Source organism: Dipodomys spectabilis, unplaced genomic scaffold (assembly GCF_019054845.1).
Source record: "Dipodomys spectabilis isolate Male_0828 unplaced genomic scaffold, ASM1905484v1 ptg000175l, whole genome shotgun sequence".
Lineage (NCBI taxonomy): Eukaryota > Metazoa > Chordata > Mammalia > Rodentia > Heteromyidae > Dipodomys > Dipodomys spectabilis.
This window is the reverse complement of record NW_024870852.1, coordinates 12,623,084-12,647,165: the sequence shown is the minus strand read 5'-3', so window position 1 is coordinate 12,647,165 and position 24,082 is coordinate 12,623,084. Positions and strand designations below refer to the sequence as shown.

The 24,082-nt window shown below is 40.5% G+C and overlaps 1 protein-coding gene across 2 annotated transcripts in view; it reads left to right on the top strand.

The window, feature by feature from the left end:
• The window catches only part of LOC122120480 (ubiquinol-cytochrome-c reductase complex assembly factor 1), an 88,624-nt gene that overhangs the window by 7,090 nt on the left and 57,452 nt on the right, over positions 1–24,082 (top strand). For both annotated transcript variants that reach the window (XM_042694728.1, XM_042694729.1), the window contains 4 exons: positions 1,363–1,467; positions 7,879–7,974; positions 8,301–8,408; positions 19,731–19,803. In XM_042694728.1, coding sequence (XP_042550662.1) covers positions 1,363–1,467; positions 7,879–7,974; positions 8,301–8,408; positions 19,731–19,803 — 382 coding nt within the window. The remainder of the gene's footprint in view (positions 1–1,362; positions 1,468–7,878; positions 7,975–8,300; positions 8,409–19,730; positions 19,804–24,082) is intronic.

The following is a 24,082-nucleotide window of genomic DNA, read 5'->3' as shown; positions in this document are numbered from 1 at the left end:
CAAGTAACTATCTCTTACTTGGAAACAATTCCACCAGATCAAACCTCAGTTGGAAAAAGTATTTTTAGCTTTACTTTTTGTTTATTTATTTATTTTTTTGAGTCAGTTTCACTACATAGTCCAGGCTGGCTTGAAATTCAATATTTCTGCCTCAGCATCCAGATCATAGCTTGGATTATAGATGTGAGTGAACACACCCAGCTTTTACTTTTCATTTGAAATAAAAAGTGCTATGAATGACTTATTATAAAAAGTTATATAGTTTTATAACTCTGAAACACCTTAGTAAGTCTTAGTATCTGTAGGTAGAATTCTAATGCCTTTCCCTACCTCACTCTGACACTTCTTGACTACCAAGAAGGATGGAGATTAAATTCAGCTTAATAAGGAGTTAGGCACACTGGGGAGTACATTTTTGTTTTTTGTTTTTTTTTTTAATCGTGGAAAGTAGTGATTTTATTTTATATAGGAAAGGCTACCACGCTTCATAGAGGTTGATTTTTAGCCAACAGTCAACTCAGTGGTTTTGTTTTTGTTTTTGTCAGTCTGGGGCCTTGAACTCAGGGCCTGGGCACTGACCCTGAGCTCTGGCTCAAGGCTAGTGCTCTACCACTTTGAGCTACAGCTCTACTTCCAAACTCAGTGTTTTCTGACTCCATGTGTATATAATTGCTCTAGACTCTACCAGTGAATTTATCTGTAGTGTTAGATCTAGAAGAAACTGGAGATAATCCCTTCACCCTTTCATTCTATAAAAGAATATGGATTCAGTTGGGCGCCGGTGGCTCACACCTGTAATCCTAACTACTCAGGAGTCTGAGATCTGAGAATCACGGTTCAAAGCTAGCCAAGTCAGGAAAGTCCATTAGACTCCAATAAACTACTAAAAAAAAACTGGAAGTGGCACTATGGCTCAAGTGGTTGAGTGCTTGCCTTGAGCTGAAGAGCTCAGGGACAGTGGCCAGGCCCAGAGTTCAAGCCCCATGACTGACCAAAAAAAAAAAAAAAATGTGGATTCTGGAGTTGGATCACTGGGTTTCCCCGTTGTAAAGCAGATGTTTATTAACTCTGACATTGGGAAATGTTTCTGCAATATAAGTGAAGTATTAACAATATATCTAGGCCACTTTGTGGTGATTATGAGGCTTCAATATTGAGAGTTCCACCCTCTCCTTGCATCATTTGTTCCTGTGGCAACCAGCTAGTTCCCTCTCCTCTAAGGGTCACCTTCATCTCAGCAGGATTTTAGAAGCTCTATTTCAGCAAGTAGTTATGAATGCATGTTTCATACTTTGTCACAATGTCACAGGTACACTGTACTGAGTCTGCTAGAGATTATTAACCATGTTTTTCTTTTTCTAGAGGAACCACACCAACATTTCCCAGTGGGTTCCAGTATGCAGCAGCTTGTTTCCAGTGTGTCCTACTCAAGGACAGTGGGGCAGGACTCTGTCTGGCACTTCCCAGGTAAGATTTGTTGTTCCTTTGCTTGGTATGAAAACCTTAGTGTTTATGTGCAAATGTCATATATTTATAGATTATTAGCCAACCAAATTGTGTTGGAAAGGAAAATGGAAAAACTTCATGAGACTGCTCTGGATCAGGGCAGGACTGATTCCTGCAGGATGGTGTCTGAGCAATAGGTCCCCACAGTGGAACTTAGTCTAAGAGACCTTGTTACAGTCTGATGTTTTTTACTGTTAGGGAATTTTTCCAAATATTCATCTCAGAGTTAATTTTTTTTTTCAGTTTTGTTCCCTCCCTCCCTCCCTCCTTCCCTTCCTTCCTTCCTTCCTTCCTTCCTTCCTTCCTTCCTTCCTTCCTTCCTTCCTTCTTCTTTTTTTTTTTTTTGGTCAGTCATGGGGCCTGAACTCTGGGCTTGGGTACTGTCCCTCAGCTCCACAGCGCCACTTCCGGCTTTTTTTCCTCTGCTTATGTGGTGCTGAGGAATCAAACCCAGGGCCTCATGCATGCAAGGCAAGCACTCTACCACTGAGCTACCTTCCCAGCCCCTCAGTTTTCCTTTTGAAGCTACTATATATGACTATTTTACTGTATGCTATATTATTATTTTATTGTAAAGGTAATGTACAGAGGGGTTACAGTTTATAAGTCAGATAATGAGTACATTTCTTTTTTAACAGTATCACCCCCTTCCTTATTTTCTCCCAGTTTTTCCTCTCCTGAATTCCTACCCCCAATGAATGTATCTTTTATTTGGGTTAAAAAAAATTTTTTTTTCCTGTTATGAAGGGAAAATCAAGAAACAATTAGTGGAGGCCTTAATTTACCACCAACATATGATTCATTATAGTGTAGCTAACTTTAGGCCCTCTGAGAGGTTTTATCATTAGTCATACAAATAACTTTTGTAATAAAGGAAATAAAAATCACCTATGACTTCACATCTGAAAACAATATTTTTATTTCTACTGGTTCTTTTCTGGCTTTTATGTATGTATGTGTGAGTATATGCCAATTTTCTCCTTAAGTACCTTAACAAATATATACAGAATTTCATATTCTGGTGCCTTTTCACTTATTAGAGTAGGCATTATTAATGTTTAGAAAGCCTTTTTTGGGGGCTAGAGGTATGTTTCAATGGTATAGTGTTGATATAGCAAGTAAAAGGCCCTGAGTTTAAATGCCAATACTGCCCTTCCCCCAAAAGCCTTTTAATTTGTGTGTGTGTGTGTGTGTGTGTGTGTGTTTGTGTTTTTGGGCTTGAACTCAGGGGCTTGGGACTGACCCTTAGCTTTTTCACTCAAGGCTGGCAATTTACTACTTAAGCCACAGCTCTACTTTTGGCTTTTTGCTGTTTAATTGGAGGCAAATGTCTCAGAGACCTTCAGCTCTGAACTATGATACTCAGGTCTTAGCCTCCTGAATAGCTAAGATTACAGATATAAGCTGCTAGTACCCAGCCTTTTCCAAGTCATGTTAATGATTCTTATAAGTGTTTTGGTATTTCCTTTTCCTTTTGGTATTTTCAGTTTGAGACCAGCTCAAGAATGGAGTACAGGAGTATACCAACACTAATTCAGATACCTTCATTTTAAAAATGCCTAATAAGCTGGGCACTAGTGGCTCACGCCTATTATCCTAGCTACTCAGGAGACAGTTCACGGTTCAAAGCCTGCCGGGGCAGGAAAGTCCCCGAGATTCTTATCTCCAATCAACCACCAGAAAACTGGAAGTGGCACTGTGGCTCAAGTGGTAGAGCCCTCACCTTGAGCGCTGAAGAGCTCAGGGACAGTGCCCAGGCTCAGAGTTAAAGCCCCACAACTGACAAAAAAAAAAAAAAAAGAAGCCTAATAATCTATTATATATAGATCATATTTTCTTTATTCAGTCGATTCAGTAAACATTTGAGTTGCTTCTACTCTTGGCTTATATGAACATGAGTTGGCTGTAATAAACGTGTGTAAATATCTCTTTTGAGAGTCATCTTTGAATTGTTTTAGATATATACTCAAAATTGGATTGCTGTATTTTACAATACTTCCATTGATTCTTCTTTTTTTTTTTTTTTTTAACTTTTATTTTAAGTAGTTGTACCTTTGTTTTTCAGTTCTTGACTGCAACACTCATACAAGGCTTTTGCCTATTGGTGATTTTCTCTTTCCACCTTTCCTACATCCTGCCCCTTGGTCTAGGCCTTGTCCCTGAACCTTTTTTGTTTTTGCCAGGCCTGGGGCTTGAAATCAGGGTACTGTCACGCTTTTGCTCAAGCCTAGCACTCCACGCTTTTGCTCAAGCCTAGCACTCTATCACTTGAGCCACACTGTCACTTCTGACCTTTTCTGTTTATGTGGTACCGAACAATTGAACCCAGGGCTTTGTGCCTGCTAGGCAAGCATTCTACCACTAACCTACATTCCCAGCCCTTTTTCACTACATTTATTTATTTATTTATTTCTGTCTGTCTGTCTGTCTGTCTGTCTGTTATGGGCCTGAACTCTGGGCCTGAGCACTGTTCCTGAGCTCTTCAGCTCAAGGCTAGCGTTATACCATTTCAGCCACAGAGCCACTTCAGCTTTTTCTGCTTATGCGGTGCTAAGGAATTGAACACAGGGCCTCATGTATGCAAGGCAAGTACTCTATCACTGAGCCACCTTCCCAGCCCCTTTCCTACATTTATTAATTGGAGTTCTTTTTTATAAAAATTATTTTTTTTAAAGCCACTATATGCTAGTAGCTAGTGGCTAGTCCTGTGTCTTGAACTCCTGGCCTGGGTGCCATCCCTGAGCTTTTTCATTCAAGGCTAGTGCTGTACCATTTAAGTCACAGCTCAACATTTGGCTTTTTTAGCTGGTTAATGGGAGATAAGAGTTTCTTGGACATTATTGCCTGGGCTGGCTCTCAAGCTACAATCCTCAGATCTCAGCCTCCTGAGTAGCTAGGATTATAGGTATGAACCACTGCCACACCTGGCTTTTTTTTTTTTTTTGGGTCCGGTTGTGGGGCCTGAACTCTGGGCCTGGGCTCTTCAGCTCAAGGCTAGTGCTCTACCACTTGAGCCACAGCGCCACTTCCAGCTTTTTTCTTTTTTGCTTATGTGGCGCTGAGGAGTTAAGCCCAGGGCCTCAAGCATGCAAAGCAAGTGCTCTACCACTGAGCCACCTTCCCAGCTCCCACACCTGGCTTTGATTGGAATTCTTGTGTTAGGAAGAATTGTCTCTTCTTCCCCATTTGTTTATTTCCTCAATTATTTATTTATGTCAGTATGAACTCTTTTCTCCCATGAGTTAGAATGCATTTTCTGATTAGCTATTTTGTTGATCATATTGTCCCAGTTTGGGTTATTGAAAACTCCTTTAAGTTTCTTTCTGTATCCGTACTCCTATTATTTTTTGAACCTCCCTTATTTCCTGGCACTACAAAGTATGTTGGGTTCATGTTGTGTTTTCATTGCTCTAGCCCTAGATTCAGTAATTTCTCCAAGGAGCCTTCATTTCTTTTATTGGAGAACGTTATTTAGAAAGCAAGATGTGTTGGCTGGAAAGGCCTCAACCTCTGTGGCTTAGCTGTAGAATGGTAGAGTACTTGCTTAGTATTGTGAGGCCCAGGGTTTGATTCCTAAACTCCCAAAACCAAACCAAACCAAACAAATAAAGCCCAAACAAATTAGATTGTGGGTGCTAGTGTGCCTGGACCTGAAGTCTACTCTGTTTCTTGAAGTAATGTGGTGTAGGAATAGACTTTTTTTTTGTCTGTTGTGGGGCTTGAACTCTGGGCCTGGGCACTGTCCCTTAGCTCTTCAGCTCAAGGCTAGCTCTCTACCACTTGGGACACAGTGTCATTTCCCATTTTCTTGTGGTTTATTGGAGATAAGAATTTCATGGCGGGGTTGGAAAGGTGGCTCCATGGTAGACTGCTTGCCTTGCAGGCATGAGTCCCGGGGTTTGATTCCTCAGCACCACATAAGCAGAAAAGGCTGGAAGTGGTACTGTAGCTCAAGTGGTAGAGCGCCAGCCTTGAGCTGAAAAGCTGAGGGACAGCATCCAGGCCCAGAGTTCAAGCCCCCACGGCCGACCAAAAAAAATAGATTAAGTAAATTAAATAAATAAAGTGAACCTCTTAAAAAAAAAAAAGAGTTTCATGGCCTTTCCTGCCTGGGCTGGCTTTGAACTGTGATTCTCAGATCTCAGCCTCCTGAGTAGGTAGGATTATAGGCGTGAGCCACCAGCGCCTGTCTTGGAATAGGCATAATTTTAAATATATATTTTAGGGGCTGGGAAGGTCGCTCAGTGGTAGAGCACTTGCTTTGCATGCCAGAGGCCCTGGGTTCGATTCCTCAGCACCACATAAGGAAAAATAAAAAAGCCGGAAGTGGCGCTGTGGCTCTAATGGTAGAGCGCTAGCCTTGAGCTGAAGAGCTGAGGGACAGCGCTGAGGCCCAGAGTTCAGGCCCCAGGACTGGACCCCCCCCAAAAAAAATATATATGTTATATATATATATTTTACTCCTTAATGCTACCTTGAGCCTTTTGCCCCAGTCTCCAAGATGGGAAAGAAACAGCAGCATCTGCTTTACAAGATTGTTGTGAGGTCATCTAAGACATAAGCATTTACCCGGTAGACACATAGGAGCTATGCAATAATAAGTTGTAACTGCCATCTTTGTTTTTACTTAACATTCATGCCATGAGCAGATTTTCTTCTCACTGAATAAAGTGGAACTTAAATAAAAATTGTCCTAAAACTACCTTCACTTAGTTGCAAACTCTCCCTTGGTTTTAGTTTCCTCATCTGTGAAGTGAAAAGGTTGGACTAGAAGATCTCTGAGATTACTTCCAGCTCAAGTGTTATTCTAAGTTACTCCTTAATTCTTTAGTTGCCTTTTCTCCAAACTAAACAGCCTCAATTCATTTTAATCTTTCCACTAGGACCTTTTATTCATCCCTTTGATCATTCCTGTGGTTCTTTGTTGGAACTTCTCCAGGTTGTCCTTCTCTTTGAAAAAAAAATAGTAAAAGTATCCACCTAGTTTTTATTGAGTACCAACTCCATGCCCAGAATGGTGTTGAGAATTGGGGCAGAAAATAAAAGAAGTGTAATTGCATCGTGTCCTAGTGGAACTTATAGAGGTTGTTTTTTAATTATAAAAAATGACACATAAGAACAGCTTGAGTTTGTTCCTGCCCCCACCTCTCTCATATCCAAAGGACCTCTAATTTTCAGAATCTTTTTAAAAGCAAAAGACAAAAAGGTAGTGGGGTTCCCTAATAAGTTCAGGATCCTGGGTGTGACCTAGCACCAGACAAGCAAATAAACAACCTAATGGTTATCTGACTATTGAGGGATTCTACCTTAATTAACCATGTCTTTCTTGGTCATTTCTCTCAGTTTTCACTCTTCTGAGTAATCCTACAGTGAATATGTCTTTCATATGTTTTTTTTCTTTAGGAATTTATTCTCAAAACAATGTATTTGCCTATAATCCTATCTACTCAAGAAGCTGAGATTTGAGGATTGATGTTTACAGCCACGCTAGGCAGGCAAATCCAGTGAGGCTCAAGTAATAGAGCACCAGCTCTATTAAAAAGATGAGCGGGGAAGGTGGCTCAGTGATAGAGTGCTTGCCTTGCGTGCATGAGGCCCTGGGTTCGATTCCTCAGCACCATATACACAGAAAAAGCTGGAAGTGGTGCTGTGGGCTCAAGTGGTAAAGCGCTAGCCTTGAGCTGAAGAGCTGAGGGACAGTGATCAGACCCTGAGTTCAGGCCCCATGACTGACCAGAAAAAAGAAAAAAGAAAGATGAGTGAGCCTTAGACCTTGAGTTTAAGGCCCACTACCAGCAATACTAAAACAAAAACAAAAGATTCTTAATGGTAAAATCTCCAATCTAGCCAGATGATAGTAGCTCAGAAGGCTGAAATCTAGGATTGTGGTTCAAAGTGAGTCTGGGAAGGAAGTAAACTACCAAATAAACTACTAAAAAAGCCAGAAGTGGAGCTCTGGCTCAATTGGTAGAGTGCTAGCCTTCAAGAAAAGAAGCTTAGGGTCAGCACCCAGCCCCTGAGTTCAAGCCCCAGGACAGGCAGAACAAACAATCCCCACCAAACTAATAGTTGGAGTGAAGATTAAAATTACTTATTAATATAAGTATATAATATATGTTATTTATAATAGTGGCTATTGTATTGCCAAATTACTTCTGATGAAGTGTAAACATGAAAGGCAATGATGGTGAATGGAAACTTCTATTTATTATCTTATTTTGTAAGAAGCACTTTACATAAGTAAGTCCTTTTCTCCTTTCCTTTTTCTTTGTCTGTTGTGGAGTTTGACTTTGCCCTTGCTAGATGGGTTCTCTATCACTTGAGCCATGCTCAGTTGCCCAGTGTTTCTTACATCTGTTTTTCATCTCTCAGTGGCCCCAGATGAGCCAATCCCAAACCTGCAGTGGAGCAGAAGAGATTCCAGGAATAGATGTACAACAAAGCAGAAAGTATCATACCCCAAATAAGGTGAGATTTCTTTGTATTTTCTAGGTTTATCAAATGCTTTCAGACAGATCTTATTTGGTTCTCAAAAAAATTGTGAGTTAGATGAGGCAAGGAGTTTAAGCAAATGTAGATGACTTACCTAAAGTTCTCAAAGATGGTAAGTAATAAACCAACAGAATATATGAACATAAAAAGCATTCAATTGGTACTTTTTGTTTTAGATGACTTTTGCCTGCTTCTAGGCAATATTTTTCTTTCATTTTCCTGAGTTCAAAATCCAGTACCACCAAAAAGAAAAATGAAATTTTTTGCAACTAATTTTAGTTTATTTCTCTTTGATTAAATAGCTTCCTACGATCAAAGATTTCCCACAGCCTGTGGAGGAAAAGGTTGGAATCTTCACAAAGATAATAGAAGCCATGGGATTTACAGGACCTTTGAAATACAGTAAATGGGTAAAGTTCTTAATTTTCCTTTGAGGCTTTGTCCTTTCTGCTGGTAATAGATTTTTTTTTTATTAAAGCTCATGCTTTTATGAAATGTGTATATTATTTTGAGAGTCTTCTCCAGATTGCACTTGCTCAACCTCTACTTCCAAGTCAGATTTATGCAAGTAAAATTCTCAACCTGATTCCTTTTTTTTTTTGTCGGTCGTGGGGCTTGAACTCTGGGCCTGGACGCTGTCCCTCAGCTCTTCAGCTCAAGGCCAGCGCTCTACCACTTGAGCTACAGCGCCACTTCCGGTTTTCTGGTGGTTTATTGGAGATAGGAGTCTCACGGTCTCTCCTGCCCGGGCTGGCTTTGAACCACGATCCTCAGATCTCAGCCTCCTGAGTAGCTAGGATTACAGGCGTGAGCCACCAGTGCCCGGCTCAACCTGATTCCTTAGAATGATTGTCAGTAGAAGGCATGGCAGTAAGATAGGAGTTTGGAAGTGGAGGTATGGCTCAAGTGATAGAATACCCACCTTGAGCAAAAAAAGCTGAGAGTTCAAGGTCTTTAGTTCAAGTACCCATTCTCGTGCTTGGGTGCACACGCACGCACACACACACACACACACACACACACACTCACACTCACATGCACACACACACAGAGACTGGGCTTTTCAGGTTCTACTTCCTGGTATCCCATATAGATAAGTTGGAAAGAGCCAGGTGTCCTGATGATAACATTCTTTTTCTAATTTTCTTAATTGTTATTATAAAGATGATATACAAAGGGGTTACAGTTACATAAGTCAGGTCATGAGTATATTTCTTTTTTTTTTTTTTTGTCGGTCGTGGGGCTTGAACTCTGGGCCTGGGTGCTGTCCCTCAGCTCTTCAGCTCAAGGCGAGCGCTCTACCACTTGAGCTACAGCGCCACTTCCGGTTTTCTGGTGGTTTATTGGAGATAGGAGTCTCACGGTCTCTCCTGCCCAGGCTGGCTTTGAACCACGATCCTCAGATCTCAGCCTCCTGAGTAGCTAGGATTACAGGCGTGAGCCACCAGCGCCCGGCATGAGTATATTTCTTTTTGGACCATGTCACCCCTTCCCTTGCTCTCACCCAGTTTTTCCCTTCTGTCCCCATCCACAAGTTGTATAGTTCATTTTCAAAATGGTGTCTAGTGAGGATAATATTCTTTTTTTTTTTTTTTTTTGGGTCCGGTTGTGGGGCCTGAACTCTGGGCCTGGGCGCTGTCCCTCAGCTCTTCAGCTCAAGGCTAGCGCTCTACCACTTGAGCCACAGCGCCACTTCTGGCTTTTTTTCTTTTTTGCTTATGTGGTGCTGAGGAATTGAACCCAGGGCCTCTGGCATGCAAGGCAAGTGCTCTACCACTGAGCCACCTTCCCAGCCCCAGAGGATAATATTCTTTTTTTTTTTTTTTTAAACCAGGGCTGAGAGCCGAACCCACGGCCTTGGGCGTGCCAGGCGGGCGCCCTTCCACTGGGCTAAACCCCCGGCCCCGAGGATAATATTCTTAAGGAAACATTAGTCTCTGATGAATTAATTTTCATATGTAATTTTCACTAGGTCATTAAAACTTTCTTTGGAATTTTACAAATAATGATCTTTTTATTAAAACTGATATTGTGAGTTACTATAATTAATTAATTAGCTCTATTACTCCTAATCAACTCATAGCCTGGCATGTCATCTGTTGTACAGTAGTGGCTACAAATGAATGTATGCCTTCTCTGCATAGTAACAAATGTTAGAGGTTCAATTCTCTTAGCCCTATTATCAGCTATTACTACCATTTCTTTCTATCATGGCATAGTACCTCAGAATGCTTTTAAGGGTTGCTAACATATTGAATAGGCCTAATAATTCATAATCAAAGCAAATTAACACAAAGCAGTAGGGAAGACTTTTCTAGAAAATATTGCAACTTTTATGAGAGCAACAAAGTAATACAACCATTTAAACCATTTTAATTAGCTGGATTGAAATTAGAATTTCAGTTTTAATATGGATTTTTACCTTTGGTTTCTTTTTTTGATTGCTTTTCTTACCAGCAGTTCTCATGGCAAGAAATACAAGGTTCTCTTTTATATGAATTCAGCAATTGTGAGTCCAAAAGCCCTAAAAGGGGCTTTGAAATTTATAGAGAAAATACATCCTCACAGTGATAGTCTTGAGACCGTTCTGAGTCATCAAAGAAATGTTAATGTTCATTGAAGTTATTTTTTACATCTGAAATTTTTTGACAATTGATAAAATGTTGATAATGTTATAAACCATAATTTTTTTCCCTATAAAAATAAGGGGAGCCAGGCACCAGTGGCTCACACCTGTAATCTTTATTACTCAGGAGGCTGAGCTCTGAGGATTGCAGTTCAAAGTCAGTCTAGGCAGGAAAGTCTGTGAGACTCTTATCTCGGATTAAACACCAGAAAACCAGAAGTGTCACTATGGCTCCACATGATCAAGCACTAGCCTTCAGCAAAAGAGCTCAGGGACAATGCCCAGGTCATGAGTTCAAGCCCCATGACTGACAAAAAAAGGAGGGAGGGTTATATTATAATTATGGTTTTTGGATTTAAAATGTTAAAAAATGTGTTTCACTTGAAAGTCAGAAACAGATCATCGTAACTACCGAAGAGGCTAAGACCTGGAGGCATGAGGTTTGAAATCATCCAAGGCAAAAAAAGTTCCTTGGATACTCCATCTCCATAAGCAGAATACTAGACTGGGGATGTGGCTTACACACACACACACACACACACACACACACACACACACACACACACACACACACACACACACACACACACACACACACACACACACACACACACACACACACACACACACACACGAGGGAAATGAGGCAGAAATGGAAAATTTTATTGTTGTATTCATTTTTTGGTGATTAGGTTCCATTAAGTTGTTATCATATTCTTTGTCTAGTCTGATATTTCTTTTATGATTCCAGAGAGAAAATTGGCCACAATTTGGAGGATTGCTAAGTCATTAGGAAGATTCCTTTACTTTGTGTGTGGGGGTGGGGGTTGTGGGGCTTGAACTCTGGGCCTGGGCACTGTCCCTGAACTCTTCAGCTCAAGGCTGGCACTCTACCACTTGAGCCATAGAGCCACAGAGCCACTTCTGGTTTTCTGAGTGGTTTATTGGATATAAGAGTCTCATAGACTTTCCTTCCAGGCTGGCTTTGAACCTTAATCCTCAAATCTCAGCCTCAGTAGCCAGTATTACAGGCTTGAGCCATCAGTGCCCAGCATCCTTTACTCTTAGCTTAGATTAGCGCTGATTTTTCTTGGTAATTTTAGTGACTTTAATCAAGTACCTGATTTTTTTTTTCATTTTTAAGTTTAAAATTACCTACTTTGTATAATATTCACTTTTAAATTTGTGACATTAAAACATCAAAATATGACATTATAGTTTTGTGTGTGTGTGTCTGTGTGTTTGTGTGGCAGTGTGTGTCTGAGTATCTGTGTGTCTGTCCCTGTGCCTATGCCTGTGCCTGTGCCTGTCCTGAGGCTTGAACTTGACCTTTATGCTGTCCCGAGCTTTTCTTTTTTTGGTTGGTCATAGGGCTTGAACTCGGGACCAGGCACTGTCCTTGAGCTCTGTGGCTCAAGGCTAGTTAGCACTCTACTACTTTGAGCCACAGCTTCCTGAGCTTTTCTTGTTTGTTTTTTTGTTGGTCATGGGGTTTGAACTCTGGGTCTGGGCACTGTTCCTCACCTCTTCAGCTCAAGCTAGTGCTCTACCACTTGAGCCACAGTGCCACTTCTGGTTTTCTGGTGGTTTATTAGAGATAAGACTCTCTTGGACTTTCCTGCCTGGGCTGGCTTTGAACTGTGATCCTCAGATCTCAGCCTCCTGAGTAGCTAGGATTACAGGTGTGAGCCACCTGTAATCTCCCTGAGATTTTTCTTAACGCTAGTGGAGCCACAGTGCCATGTCGAGCTTTTTTGGTAGTTTGTTGGGGATAAGAATCTCAAGGACGGGGCTGGGAAGGTGGCTCAGTGGTAGAGCGCTTGCCTTGCATGCCTGAGGCCCTGGGTTCGATTCCTCAGCACCACATAAGCAAAAAGAAAAAGGCCGGAAATGGCGCTGTGGCTCAAGTGGTAGAGTGCTAGCCTTGAGCTGAAGAACTGAGGGACAGCGCCCAGGCCCAGAGTTCAGGCCCCATAACCAGATCCAAAAAAAAAATAGAATCTCAAGGACTTTGTTGGCCAGGGCTGGCTTCAAACCATGACCTTTAGATCTCAACCTCCCAAGTAGCTAGAATTATAGGTGTGAGCCACCAGCAGGTGCTGGTGCCTCTAGTAGATTTTGGTAGGAAAAAGTAAGTATGACTTTTATTTAGAAAGATGTCACCTTTCTGGCAATGTTGATATTTATATTCAATTGCTATGGCAAAATTCTTGGTTTTCTATTTTCATAATTATTTGATTAAGGAGTGAAATGTCTGCTTATTTTTTCCATTTCAATAATATGTACTATGTTAGCCCTATATTTTTCTTTAGTATTTTCATGTATAGTTCTCATTTTTTGTGCAATCATATTAAGGTTGTTTTTGTTTTTTGTTTTTCCAGTACTGGAGCTGAACTCAGGGCCTGTACACTGTCCCTTAGCTTTTTGCTCAAGGCTGGTGCCCTGCTACTTGAGCCATACCTCTACTTCTGCTGGTTTTATTTTTTTTAATTTTTTAATTTTTTTTTTTTTTTTGGTCCAGTCATGGGGAATGAACTCTGGGCCTGGGCGCTGTCCCTCAGCTCTTCAGCTCAAGACTAGCGCTCTATCACTTGAGCCACAGCACCACTTCTGGCTTTTTTCTTTTTGCTTATGTGGTACTGAGGAACCCAGGGCCTCATGCATGCAAGGCAAGCGCTCTACCACTGAGCCACCTTCCCAGCCCCTTCTGCTGGTTTTTGCTGGTTAATTGGAGATAAGAATCTTAGGCCTTCCTGTTCAGGCTTGCTTTGAATTTTTTTTTTTGGGGGGGTCCAGTTGTGGGGCCTGAACTCTGGGCCTGGGCGCTGTCCCTCAGCTCTTCAGCTCAAGGCTAGCGCTCTACCACTTGAGCCACAGCACCACTTCTGGCTTTTTCTTTTTGCTTATGTGGTGTTGAGGAATCGAACCCAGGGCCTCATGCATGCAAGGCAAGTGCTCTACCACTGAGCCACCTTCCCAGCCCCTTTGCTTTGAATTTTTATTCTCACTTCTCAGCCTCTTAAATAGCTAGAATTATAGGCATGAGCTTTTGGCACTCAACATAAAGTTTGTCTTTTTATTTTTGTTAGTTGTGGGTCTTGAAGTCTGGGCCTGGGCCCTGTCCCTGAGCTCTTTAGCTCAAGGTGAGTACTCTACCACTTGAGCCACAGTGCCATTTCCGGTTTTCTGGTGGTTAATTGGAGATGAGTCTCACAGACGTTCCTGCCTGGGCTGGCTTTGAACTGTGATCCTCAGATATTAGTCTCCTGAGTAGCTAGGATTACAGGAGTGAGCCACTGGTACCCAGGCAAAGGTTTTTTTTTTTTTACTTTTTGTTTTTGAGACAAAGATTCACTATATAGCTTAGACTGACTTGGAACGTATATGTAGCTCAGACCCACCTTGAGTTTTCAGCCTTCTACCATCGCCTCCCAGGTATTGGGATTATAGGTCTGTATCCCTATACTCTCTGATATATTAAGGACTTTAAATGTAGTTTTTTCTTAGCTATTTGAATATCCTGAAAAAAAATCATTTCCAATTTATTTGTATTATAAAATCATATAAGGAAAGGATAGCTTTTTATCAGTCATATGCTATAGAATTGGTAATTTCCATATTTGTATTAAGATAAAATTTTATCTCTTCTGAAAGACATTGGTAAAGCAAGAATGTTTTAAACAGTAGACAGTGGACATTGTGGAAGCTTCAGAAACTGTTTTGAATGAGGAGTGGTTGAAGAAAATAGGGAAGCTTAGCCTAGAAAAGAGAAGGTATGATGGCTCTTCTCAGTATTTGAAGAGGAGAAATGAAGAAGAAGAAAAGGAAGAGAAGGAAGAAATAATCATCATCATCATAATAATAAGAAATGATCAATTATAATAATGAGAAGAACAAGAAGAAAAAGAAGACATAATCATAGTCATAATCATAATAATGAGAATCTCAAGTATTCCAGTGTGCAGAATTTTTAATGAAACATATTTTGGTTCAGTTAAATAAGAATCTAACAAGAATTATCCTCCAGTAGGATAGGTAGCCTTACAAGGTCATTGATCTTGTTTGGATAGGAGCCCAGATTGTTGACTATGAGTCAAGAATGTTGTAGAAAGAATTCTAGTACAGAATGGAAGGTTCAAATGACAAAAAAGCCCCTACTAACTCTCACACAGCTGTTAGGCAAGCCCATTACTAATTTGTTTTTCTCTTGTAAGAGGGCACAGAATGCATCAGTTGGAGGGAGGATAGTCCTAGGTGCTTCGATTTTATAGTTAAGTGGCCTGATGAAGTCTTCCCAAGTTAGAGTGAAATAAACATGAAGTTATCCAAGGACCAGAACAACTTGTATTGACTGGGTGGAAACTTAGTCCATCTCCCTACTTAACTTATATTAATGCACGATTCTCAAAGAGATTCTTTCCAGTTGTTATTTCCAGTCTCTATGTGATGGTCTTCTGGGACTTGCTTTATAGATTTGTCCAGGAAAATGGCTCACCCAAGTATAAAGGTTTGGCTTTGCTTCAGGAAAAGTGAAGAACTATAAAATGCTCCTGATTGCCACAGTATGAGCACTGTACAAATACACCAGCCAATCTGAGGAAAGTCTTCATTATTTATAATGAATGCTTTTTCACGAACATATTTGTGGGGAAAACTTCTACTTGAGGCAAAACTTGGGCATTAGAAGAGGCAGGTCTGCCTTTGTGAGGGCTGGGTGATTTGACCCTAGAGGACCTTGTTTATACAGAGGAACCTGAAGGCAACTACAGGATAAAGGACAAGTTGGGAAATAAGCAGTTAGGAATTTCAGTTTTAATTTTAAAATTGTCTTTAGTTGGACTGTGCTATAAGCTCCCTGAAGGCAGGAATTTTTGTCTATTTTGTTGATCTCTCAGCATCTAGATCAATACCAGGCATTGAGTTTTGGCACTCAGTAAATTTTTTGTCAGATAAAGTAAAGAGATGTGAAGTGTCTTAAATTTCTTTGTCTTGAGTATAAGAATAGACTTTCCAAGGCCAAAACATTAGGATAATGATACCATTAGGTTGATGATGGTATGGATCAGTGCTTTCTGAAATATGTTCTGGGGTTAAGTAGTTTTAAGAACTACAGGTGTTAGCAGAATTAAAACATGTCTCTTGGGCTGGGAAGGTGGCTCAGTGGTAGAGCGCTTGCCTTGCATGCATGAGGCCCTGGGTTCGATTCCTTAGCACCACATAAGCAGAAAAAAAAAGCCGGAAGTGGCGCTGTGGCTCAAGTGGTAGAGTGCTAGCCTTGAGCTGAAGAGCTGAGGGACAGCGCCCAGGCCCAGGGTTCAGGCCCCACGACTGGACCCTCCCACCTCCTCCCTTTTCTCCTCGTGTTGATTATGGTAAATCACTGATTTGTTACTGTTGAATCTATTTTCTGAATAAATCCTAATTGATCAGCCTATATTCTTAAGTATTGGTGGATTCTATTTGTTTACCTTTTTTTTTTTTTTTTTTTTTTGTCCGTCATGGGGCTTGAACTCTGGGCCTGGGCGCTGTCCCTCAGCTCTTCAGCTCAAGGCGAGCGCTCTACCACTTGAGCTACAGCGCCACTTCCGGTTTTGTGGTGGTTTATTGGAGATAGGAGTCTCACGGTCTCTCCTGCCCGGGCTGGCTTTGAACCGTGATCCTCAGATCTCAGCCTCCTGAGTAGCTAGGATTACAGGCGTGAGCCACCAGCGCCCGGCTCTATTTGTTTACCTTTTATTAGGAAGGTTTACATCTGTGAGTATGAAAGTTATGGTTCTGAAGTTTTGGTTCGTTCTGATGACTGGTTTTGAATCAGGGATAACACTGACCTCATAGAATGTATTATAAAGTTTTTTTCTCTGATTTTCTGGAAGAATTTGTGTAAATTTGGTGTTGTTTCTTTAAATGTTTGGTAGAATTCTCTAGTGATGCCATATGGATCTGCAGGTTTTTTTTGTAGAAAAGTTCTCAATCACAAATTCACAAATCCAATTTCTTTTTTTTTTTGAAAAATTTCTTTTTGTTATAAAGGTGATACACAGAGGGGTTGCAGTTACATAAGTCAGATAATGAGCACATTTCTTTTTTGGACAATGTCACCCCTTCCCTCGCTCTCTCACAGTTCCCTGTCCCCTGTCCCCACCAGTTTCTTTAATAGATACAGGGCTGTGCATTTATTTATCCTAGTATGTCTTTCAAAGAGTTTGTTCCCTTAATCTAATCACGTTCATTGGCCAAAGTTGCTTATAATATTTATTATTTTATTAGAATCTTTAGAATATGGAGTGATATCCTATCTCTGATACCAATATCATTAATTTGAATCCTGTCTTCTGTTTCGTTTTTCTTGTTCAGTCTGACCAATTTAATGATATTTTAAAAGAACCACCTTTCACTTACTTTTATTTTTCTCTTCATTGTCATAGATTTCTACTCTTTTATACTTGGCTTTTTGCTCCCAGCTGACACTCTACCATTTGAACCATGTGTCCAATCCAAATAATTTGGTTTTCATTTCTAGTATTTTACCAGTTATGTTTAAAGGTAGACTGTTGTGCTAATGCTCCTGCTAACTGCTGCTTCTTCTTTTTTTTTTGGTCCGGTCATGGGGCCTGAGCTCTGGGCCTTAGCGCTGTCCCTCAGCTCTTCAGCTCAAGGCTAGCGCTCTACCTCTTGAGCCACAACACCACTTCCAGCTTTTTTCTTTTTGCTTATGTGGTGCTGAGGAATCGAACCCAGGGCCTCAGGCATGCAAGGCAAGTGCTCTACCACTGAGCCACCTTCCCAGCCCACTGCTTTTTCTTCCTCTCCTTCTTCTCCTCCTCCTCCTCCTCCTCTTTTTTTTTTTTTTTTCTGTCTTTTCTTCTTGGTACTAGGGATTGAACTCAGGACCTTGTACTTGCTAGGCAAGCACTTTGCCACTGAGCTATATCCTACCTCTAAAGGTGGGCTTCTAAGTGCTGATAAATTCCTGGTAGGCATGTCTGATTAGATATATTGTTTTGTTCTCTGTGGGAGCAAAAAACTTTGGGGATATAACAGATAAATTAGCAAATCTTAATTACATATAGTCAGAGATAAAATCTTTTGTTGATGTTGTTGTTGTTGTTGTTGGTTGTGGGGTTTGAACTCTGGGCCTGGGCACTGTCCCTGAGCTCTTCAGCTGAAGGCGAGCACTCTGCCACTTGCTACAACACTACTTTGGGTTTTCTAGTGAATTATAGGAGATAAGAGTTTCACAGACTTTCCTGCCTGGGCTGGCTTTGAACCACGATCCTCAGATCTCAGCCTTTGAACCACGATCCTCAGATCTCAGCCTTCTGAGTGGCTAAGATTACAGGCGTGAGCCCCTGGCAGCCGGCTAAAATCCTTCTTTATTGTAGATATTTCTGCTTATCAGAGGCACTGTTATTTTTGCCTCTAGAGAGTATAGATATGCACAAACATTATATAACATTCCTTATGACTTTGAACTACTAAATTCTACATTGGTTTCATCAATTGCTATGACATAGTATTTGTTTATAGCATGTTTGTAAATTTTCCTATCATTTTATGAAAGATAAGCTATAAATCTTTTGTTGATATGCTAATTTACTTAGTTGTAACTTGTTTGAAATATTTTGAAAGTCCTTGAAATACTTGTTCTGGTGTGATTTGGTCTTCAGAATTATAGAACTTATTAAATTTATTTTTATTAAAATATAATTTGTAGCTAGGAGCTAGTGGCTCACAGCTGTAATCCTAATTACTCAGGAGGCTGAGATCTGGTGATTGAGGTTTGAAGCCAGTCTGGGCAGGAAAATTTGTGAGACTCTTTATCTCCCATTAACTTCCAAAAAAGCTAAAAGTGGAGCTGTTGCTCAAGTGATAGACTGCTAGCCCTAAGTGGGGGGAAAAAATCTCAGGGATAGCACCCAGGCCTTGACTTCAAGTCCTAGGCCTGGTGTATGTACACACACATACACACACAGAGGCAGTTAGGTAAATTAGTATGTGGTATATCAAGATTCCAAGAGAATTCCTGGTGCCTTGGAAAGAATAAAAGGTTGAGCTTGCTACTTTTTTTGAGACAAGGTCTTACTATATAGTTCAGGCTAGTTTCAAATTCTTGACCTTCCTACCACTGCTTCTTGAATGCTAAGCTTAGATTGCAGACATGTTCTACCATGCCTGGCTCTGCTTCTATATATTCATTAGAAACTTTTGTTTACACACACAGTGTTCTTGTTCTGTTCATCTGCAATCTGTTAAAGTTAAAGAAAATATAGAAAAACATAGACAAGTGCCTCTTCCCTTCAAAAGAATCATTGTTAGTTTGTAGAACCTCTAAAGAAAGATTTAGGCTTGAAAGTTTTTATTAGATTAATTTCTATAAGAACAGTGAATAAATTTTTTGGAAAATACTAAGATTTGAACTCAGAGCCTCATGCTTACTAGGGTAGGTGTTCTACCACTTGAGCTATAAATTGTTGGTGATTTTCTTAATATAAAGGATTTCAGAATATAGAGTTAGTATGGATAATGGTGAATAATATAGAGAAGTTGAAATGTGATAAATTGAGTTGGAGTTGAGGAAAAGATTTAATTTCAAAATTAAGAAAACCTCTGAGCCAGGTGCTGTTGCTCATCCCTACAATCTTAGCCACATAGGAGGCTGAGATACGAAATTCTTGGTTCAAAGCCAGCCTGGACAGACAAATCCTTGACTGTTAACCAGCAAAAAGCTGGAACCTGGAAGTGGAAGTATGGTTCAAGTGGTAGAATACCAGCCTTGATTGCAAAAAGCTCATTAAGAAGTCAAGCTTCACTACTGGCACATACATATAATCACAGAGAGAGAAAAAAAAGAGGGAGAGAAAGAGGTAGGAGAGAGATAGAGAGAGAAAAGAAAAACCTCTTTTACCTTTTCATGCTGAAATCCTAAAATGTGAACAATGTGTGATATTGGTAGCTTAAAAAAAATGGCCAAATATCTGTGTTAATTTAAATGGCCTAGAGATAGGTTTGGATCCTGAAAAAATGTAGGATTCTGGGACTCATGTCTAATGACATTAGAACATCTACTTGATCATGTCTTGAGTTTGGTTTTATTCTCTTTGTCTAGAAGATTAAGATTGCAGCCCTGCGCATGTATACTAGCTGTGTGGAGAAAACTGACTTCGAGGAATTCTTTCTAAGTAAGTTACTCTCTGCTAGTTCTGAAAAGGAAAATGAATCTACTTTTTATTTATCCTGAACAAATGTAAATGAGCTTTTTTTTTCTTTTCTTTTAGTAGGAAAACCCTCCAAAGAATCCTATGTCATGTTGAAGTTTAACCAATTTACTACTCTGACATTATATTATGTGCACATGCACTTTAGTAAACAAGACCTATTTCACATTTGCAATGTTTTGCTTAGCATTTTTTTGGGGGGGGAGGGGTCAGTTGTAGGGCTTGAACTCTGGGCCTGGGCGCTATCCCTCAGCTTTTCAGCTCAAGGCTAGCGCTCTACCACTTGAGCCACAGTGCCACTTCCAGTTTTCTGGTGGTTTATTGGAGATGAGTCTCATGGACTTTCCTATCCAGGCTGGCTTTGAACCAAGATACTAAGATCTCAGCCTCCTGAGACTCTTTTTTTTTTTATTTAGGGGGGAGGGGTCTGGTCGGGGGGCCTGAACTCTGGGCCTGGGTGCTCAAGGCTCTTCAGCTCTTCAGCTCAAGGCTAGCGCTCCACCACTTGAGCCACAGCACCACTTCCAGCTTTTTTCTTTTTGCTTATGTGATGCTGAGGAATCAAACCCAGGGCCTCAGGCATGCAAGGCAAGCGCTCTACCATTGAGCCAACTTCCCAGCCTTGATCTCAGCCTCCTGAGTAGCTAGGATTACAGGTGTGAGCCACTGGCGCCTGGCTTTGCTTAGCGTTTTGATATGGACTTTTTGCCAGGCATTCCTTTTTTAAGATTTGTAGTTTTTAATTGTTTTAGATAATCCTGAAATAAGCCTTCTTCCTATTAAAGAAAGGAATGTTGAATCAGAAACATCATTTAATTTTATTTATCATTGGTAAGTTACTGTCAAAAGTTTTTAGACCATGGGCTGGGAAGGTGGCTCAGTGGTAGAGGGCTTGCCTTGCATGCATGAGGCCCTGGGTTCGATTCCTCAGCACCACATAAGCAAAAAGAAAAAAAGCCGGAAGTGGTGCTGTGGCTTAAGTGGTAGAGCGCTAGCCTTGAGCTAAAGAGCTGAAGGACAGCACCCAGGCCCAGAGTTCAGGCCCCATGACTGGACCCCCCCCCCCCCAAAAAAAAAAAAAAAAGATTTTAGACCACCACTAGTAGTAGTTGATTATATTAATTGGAATCGATTCATTCTGCACTTGCACGGCAGTAATCATATATCCTTGAAGCAGCCAACATCTAATAGGTTTATATACTGGTATTGTTCCCAGACAGATATTTTCACATAGTTATAGCAACAATGAAGAAAATTGGATGTTGCTTTTATTATTGGGTAGTTTCTGGATTTTAGAAATCAAATACAAATTGTTTTATTATTTTAGTCTTTCTTTTTTTGGTCAGTGCCTGGGCGCTGTCCTTGAGCTCTTTTGCTCAAGGCTAGCATTCTGCCACTTTAAGCCACAGCTCCACTTCCAGTTTTCTGCTGGTTAATTGGAGATTAGAACCTCAGGGACTTTTCTACTCTGACTGGTTTTGAACCACAATCCTCAGCTCTCAGTCTCCTGAGTAGCTAGGATTACAGGTGTGAGCCACTGGTGCTCTGCTTGTTATTTCACTCTGGAAGCAGACTGAGACTAGAACGTTAGTAGTACTGTTGATGTTAGAAAATGCCATATTAAGCTGGGCATTGTGGCTCAAGTGGTAGAGCGCTAGCCTTGAGCTGAAGAGCTCAGGGACAGCACCCAGGCCCAGAGTTCAAGCCCCATGACCAACCAAAAAAAAAAAAATACCATACTAAATTATAATTCCATTTTATTGTGTATTTTTTATTTCTTAATTATAACCAGGAAAGAAAACTTTCCTGCTTCTTTATGAGCTCTCTTCTCATTTTGGGAAAAATTAGTCCAAAATGAGAAATAGATTTTTTCTTTTTCTTTTTTTTTTTTCACTTAATATTTTTTTTTATTGTGAAAATACTGTACAGAAGGGTTACAATTACATGGACAAGACAATGAATACATTTCTTATCAAGCATTGTAGCCTCCTCCTTTGTTTCCCCCTTCCCATCCCTTCCCATCCTCCCCCTGCTCCGAAATAGACTTTTTCTACATGATGAATAAATTATTAAAATTAAAAGCTGTTTTTAAGTGTTTTCTTTTTTTAATTTTTTAATTATGAAAATCCTGTACAGAGGAATTATAATTACATGGGCAAGACAATGAGTACATTTCTTATCAAGCATTGTTGCTTCCTCTGTTTCCCCTTCCTATCCCTTCCCATATCCTGCCCCCCACCCATATCCCCTCCATTCCCCCCCTCCCCCCCTTAAGTGTTTTCTTGAATTTATGTACTCAAGTATATTCTGTCAGATTTTTTTTTTTTTGGTCGTTTGTGGGGCCTGAACTCTGGGCCTGGGCGCTGTCCCTCAGCTCTTCAGCTCAAGGCTAGTTAGCACTCTACCACTTGAGCCACAGCGCCACTTCTGGCTTTTTCTTCTTATGTGGTGCTGAGGAATCGAACCCAGGGCCTCATGCATACAAGGCAAGCACTTTACCACTGAGCCACCTTCCCAGCCCTCTATCAGATTTTTTTTTTTTTGGTCATGGGGCTTGAACTCTGGGCCTGGGCGCTGTCCCTCAGCTCTTCAGCTGTAGACTAGTGCTCTACCACTTGAGCCTCAGCCCCACTTCTGGCTTTTTCTGCTTATGTGGTGCTGAGGAATCGAACCTAGGGCCTCATGCATGCAAAGCAAGCACTCTACCACTGAGCCACCTTCCCAGCCCCTCTATCAGATTTTTATAAATCAGGTCTGTCTTTATTTATTTTTGCTTGTCCTAGGGCTTGAACTTGGCCTGGGTGCTGTCCCTAAGGAGCCTCTTTGTCCTCAAGGCTAGCACTCTGCCACTTGAGCTATAACACGAGCTTTTTCTGAATAGTTTTTTGGGGATGAAAGTCTCAGATTTTTCTAGCTGAGCTGGCTTGACCACGATCCTCAGATCTCAGCCTCCTGAGCAGCTAGGATTACATGTGTGAGCCACCAGGGCCCAGCTAAATTGGGTCATTTTAATAACAACTTTACCCTCAGATATTTGTAATATCCTATTTAGTAAATAACCCAGACATTTATTGTAATTATTTTGAAAGAATGTTTGCTAGCTATAGTTGTCTTAGCTAACTTCTAAGTATTTTATTTTTGTTGATACTGGGGCTAGATCTTAGAGCCTCTTACTAGTAAGTGCTCTACCACTGTCCCACATGCCAAGCCCACTTTATTATGGAAGGTTTTTAAGTTAATATTATTGTATCATATAGCAAGAAGTATTTAATTAAGTCTTTAACATATATCATGTTTCAGCTCAAAGCTGGTTGTATAACTAAAAGAAATTATAATACTCATAACTCACATTTGGGTAATATGCTTTTATACTTGATCCTTTTAAGAGTTACAAATGTTATGGGATGGGAGGGCTTTTATTATTGTTTATTTTTGTTTTGTTTTCAAAAACAGTTGAGGCTTAAACGAGACTAAGTGACTTTTTCAGGATTACTTAGCCAAGCCTTGCACCTGTGTTGTCTGGCTTAAAATCTAGGGATTTCCCCACTGTAGCATATTGCCCATAATTGAATGTAACTGTAGATTTGAAATTGCAATCATGTTAGTATTTGTGTGCTTTGTTATATGAGAATTCCTTCTGTGAGATAATATATAAGTATTATAAACTGATGTCTATACATACTATGGTGTGTGTGTGTATTAGTGTATTTGTCCTAGCATTGTCCTTAAATGTAAATGAAGTGTGATACCACACTTACTTCAGATTTTTTTTATTATGCTTCATTACGACCCATCCTTGTCACTTGAGCGTAGTAAGTTTTAAAATCAAACTGAAGTGTAACTAGTGAATAAAAAGAAGCAACTTTGGAAAGTACTGTGTGGGAGGGGGGTTGGCAAAAGATTTTTTAAAAAATACAGTAATGATACCAATTTTCTTGTGACTTGGATACTAAAGAGATGTCGGATACAGTTGGAAAAGAAAAGTGTGTGTGTGTGTGTGTGTGTGTGTGTGTGTGTGTGTGTGTGAAAGAGAGAGAGAGAGGGATCTTCCCATGATCATATTTGAAAGTGGACATTGCTTGCTTGGATATTTATATTGTAGGGCTTGACTGTTAATAGTCCTGGGGATAGCAAGCCTCAAGCACCTGACCAGTGTCATCTTTCCCCAGCAAAAGTGAGGCTGGTACCATTTCCCAAAAATGGTATATGAGTTACTTGTATACTCACAGTATGTTGTACTTAT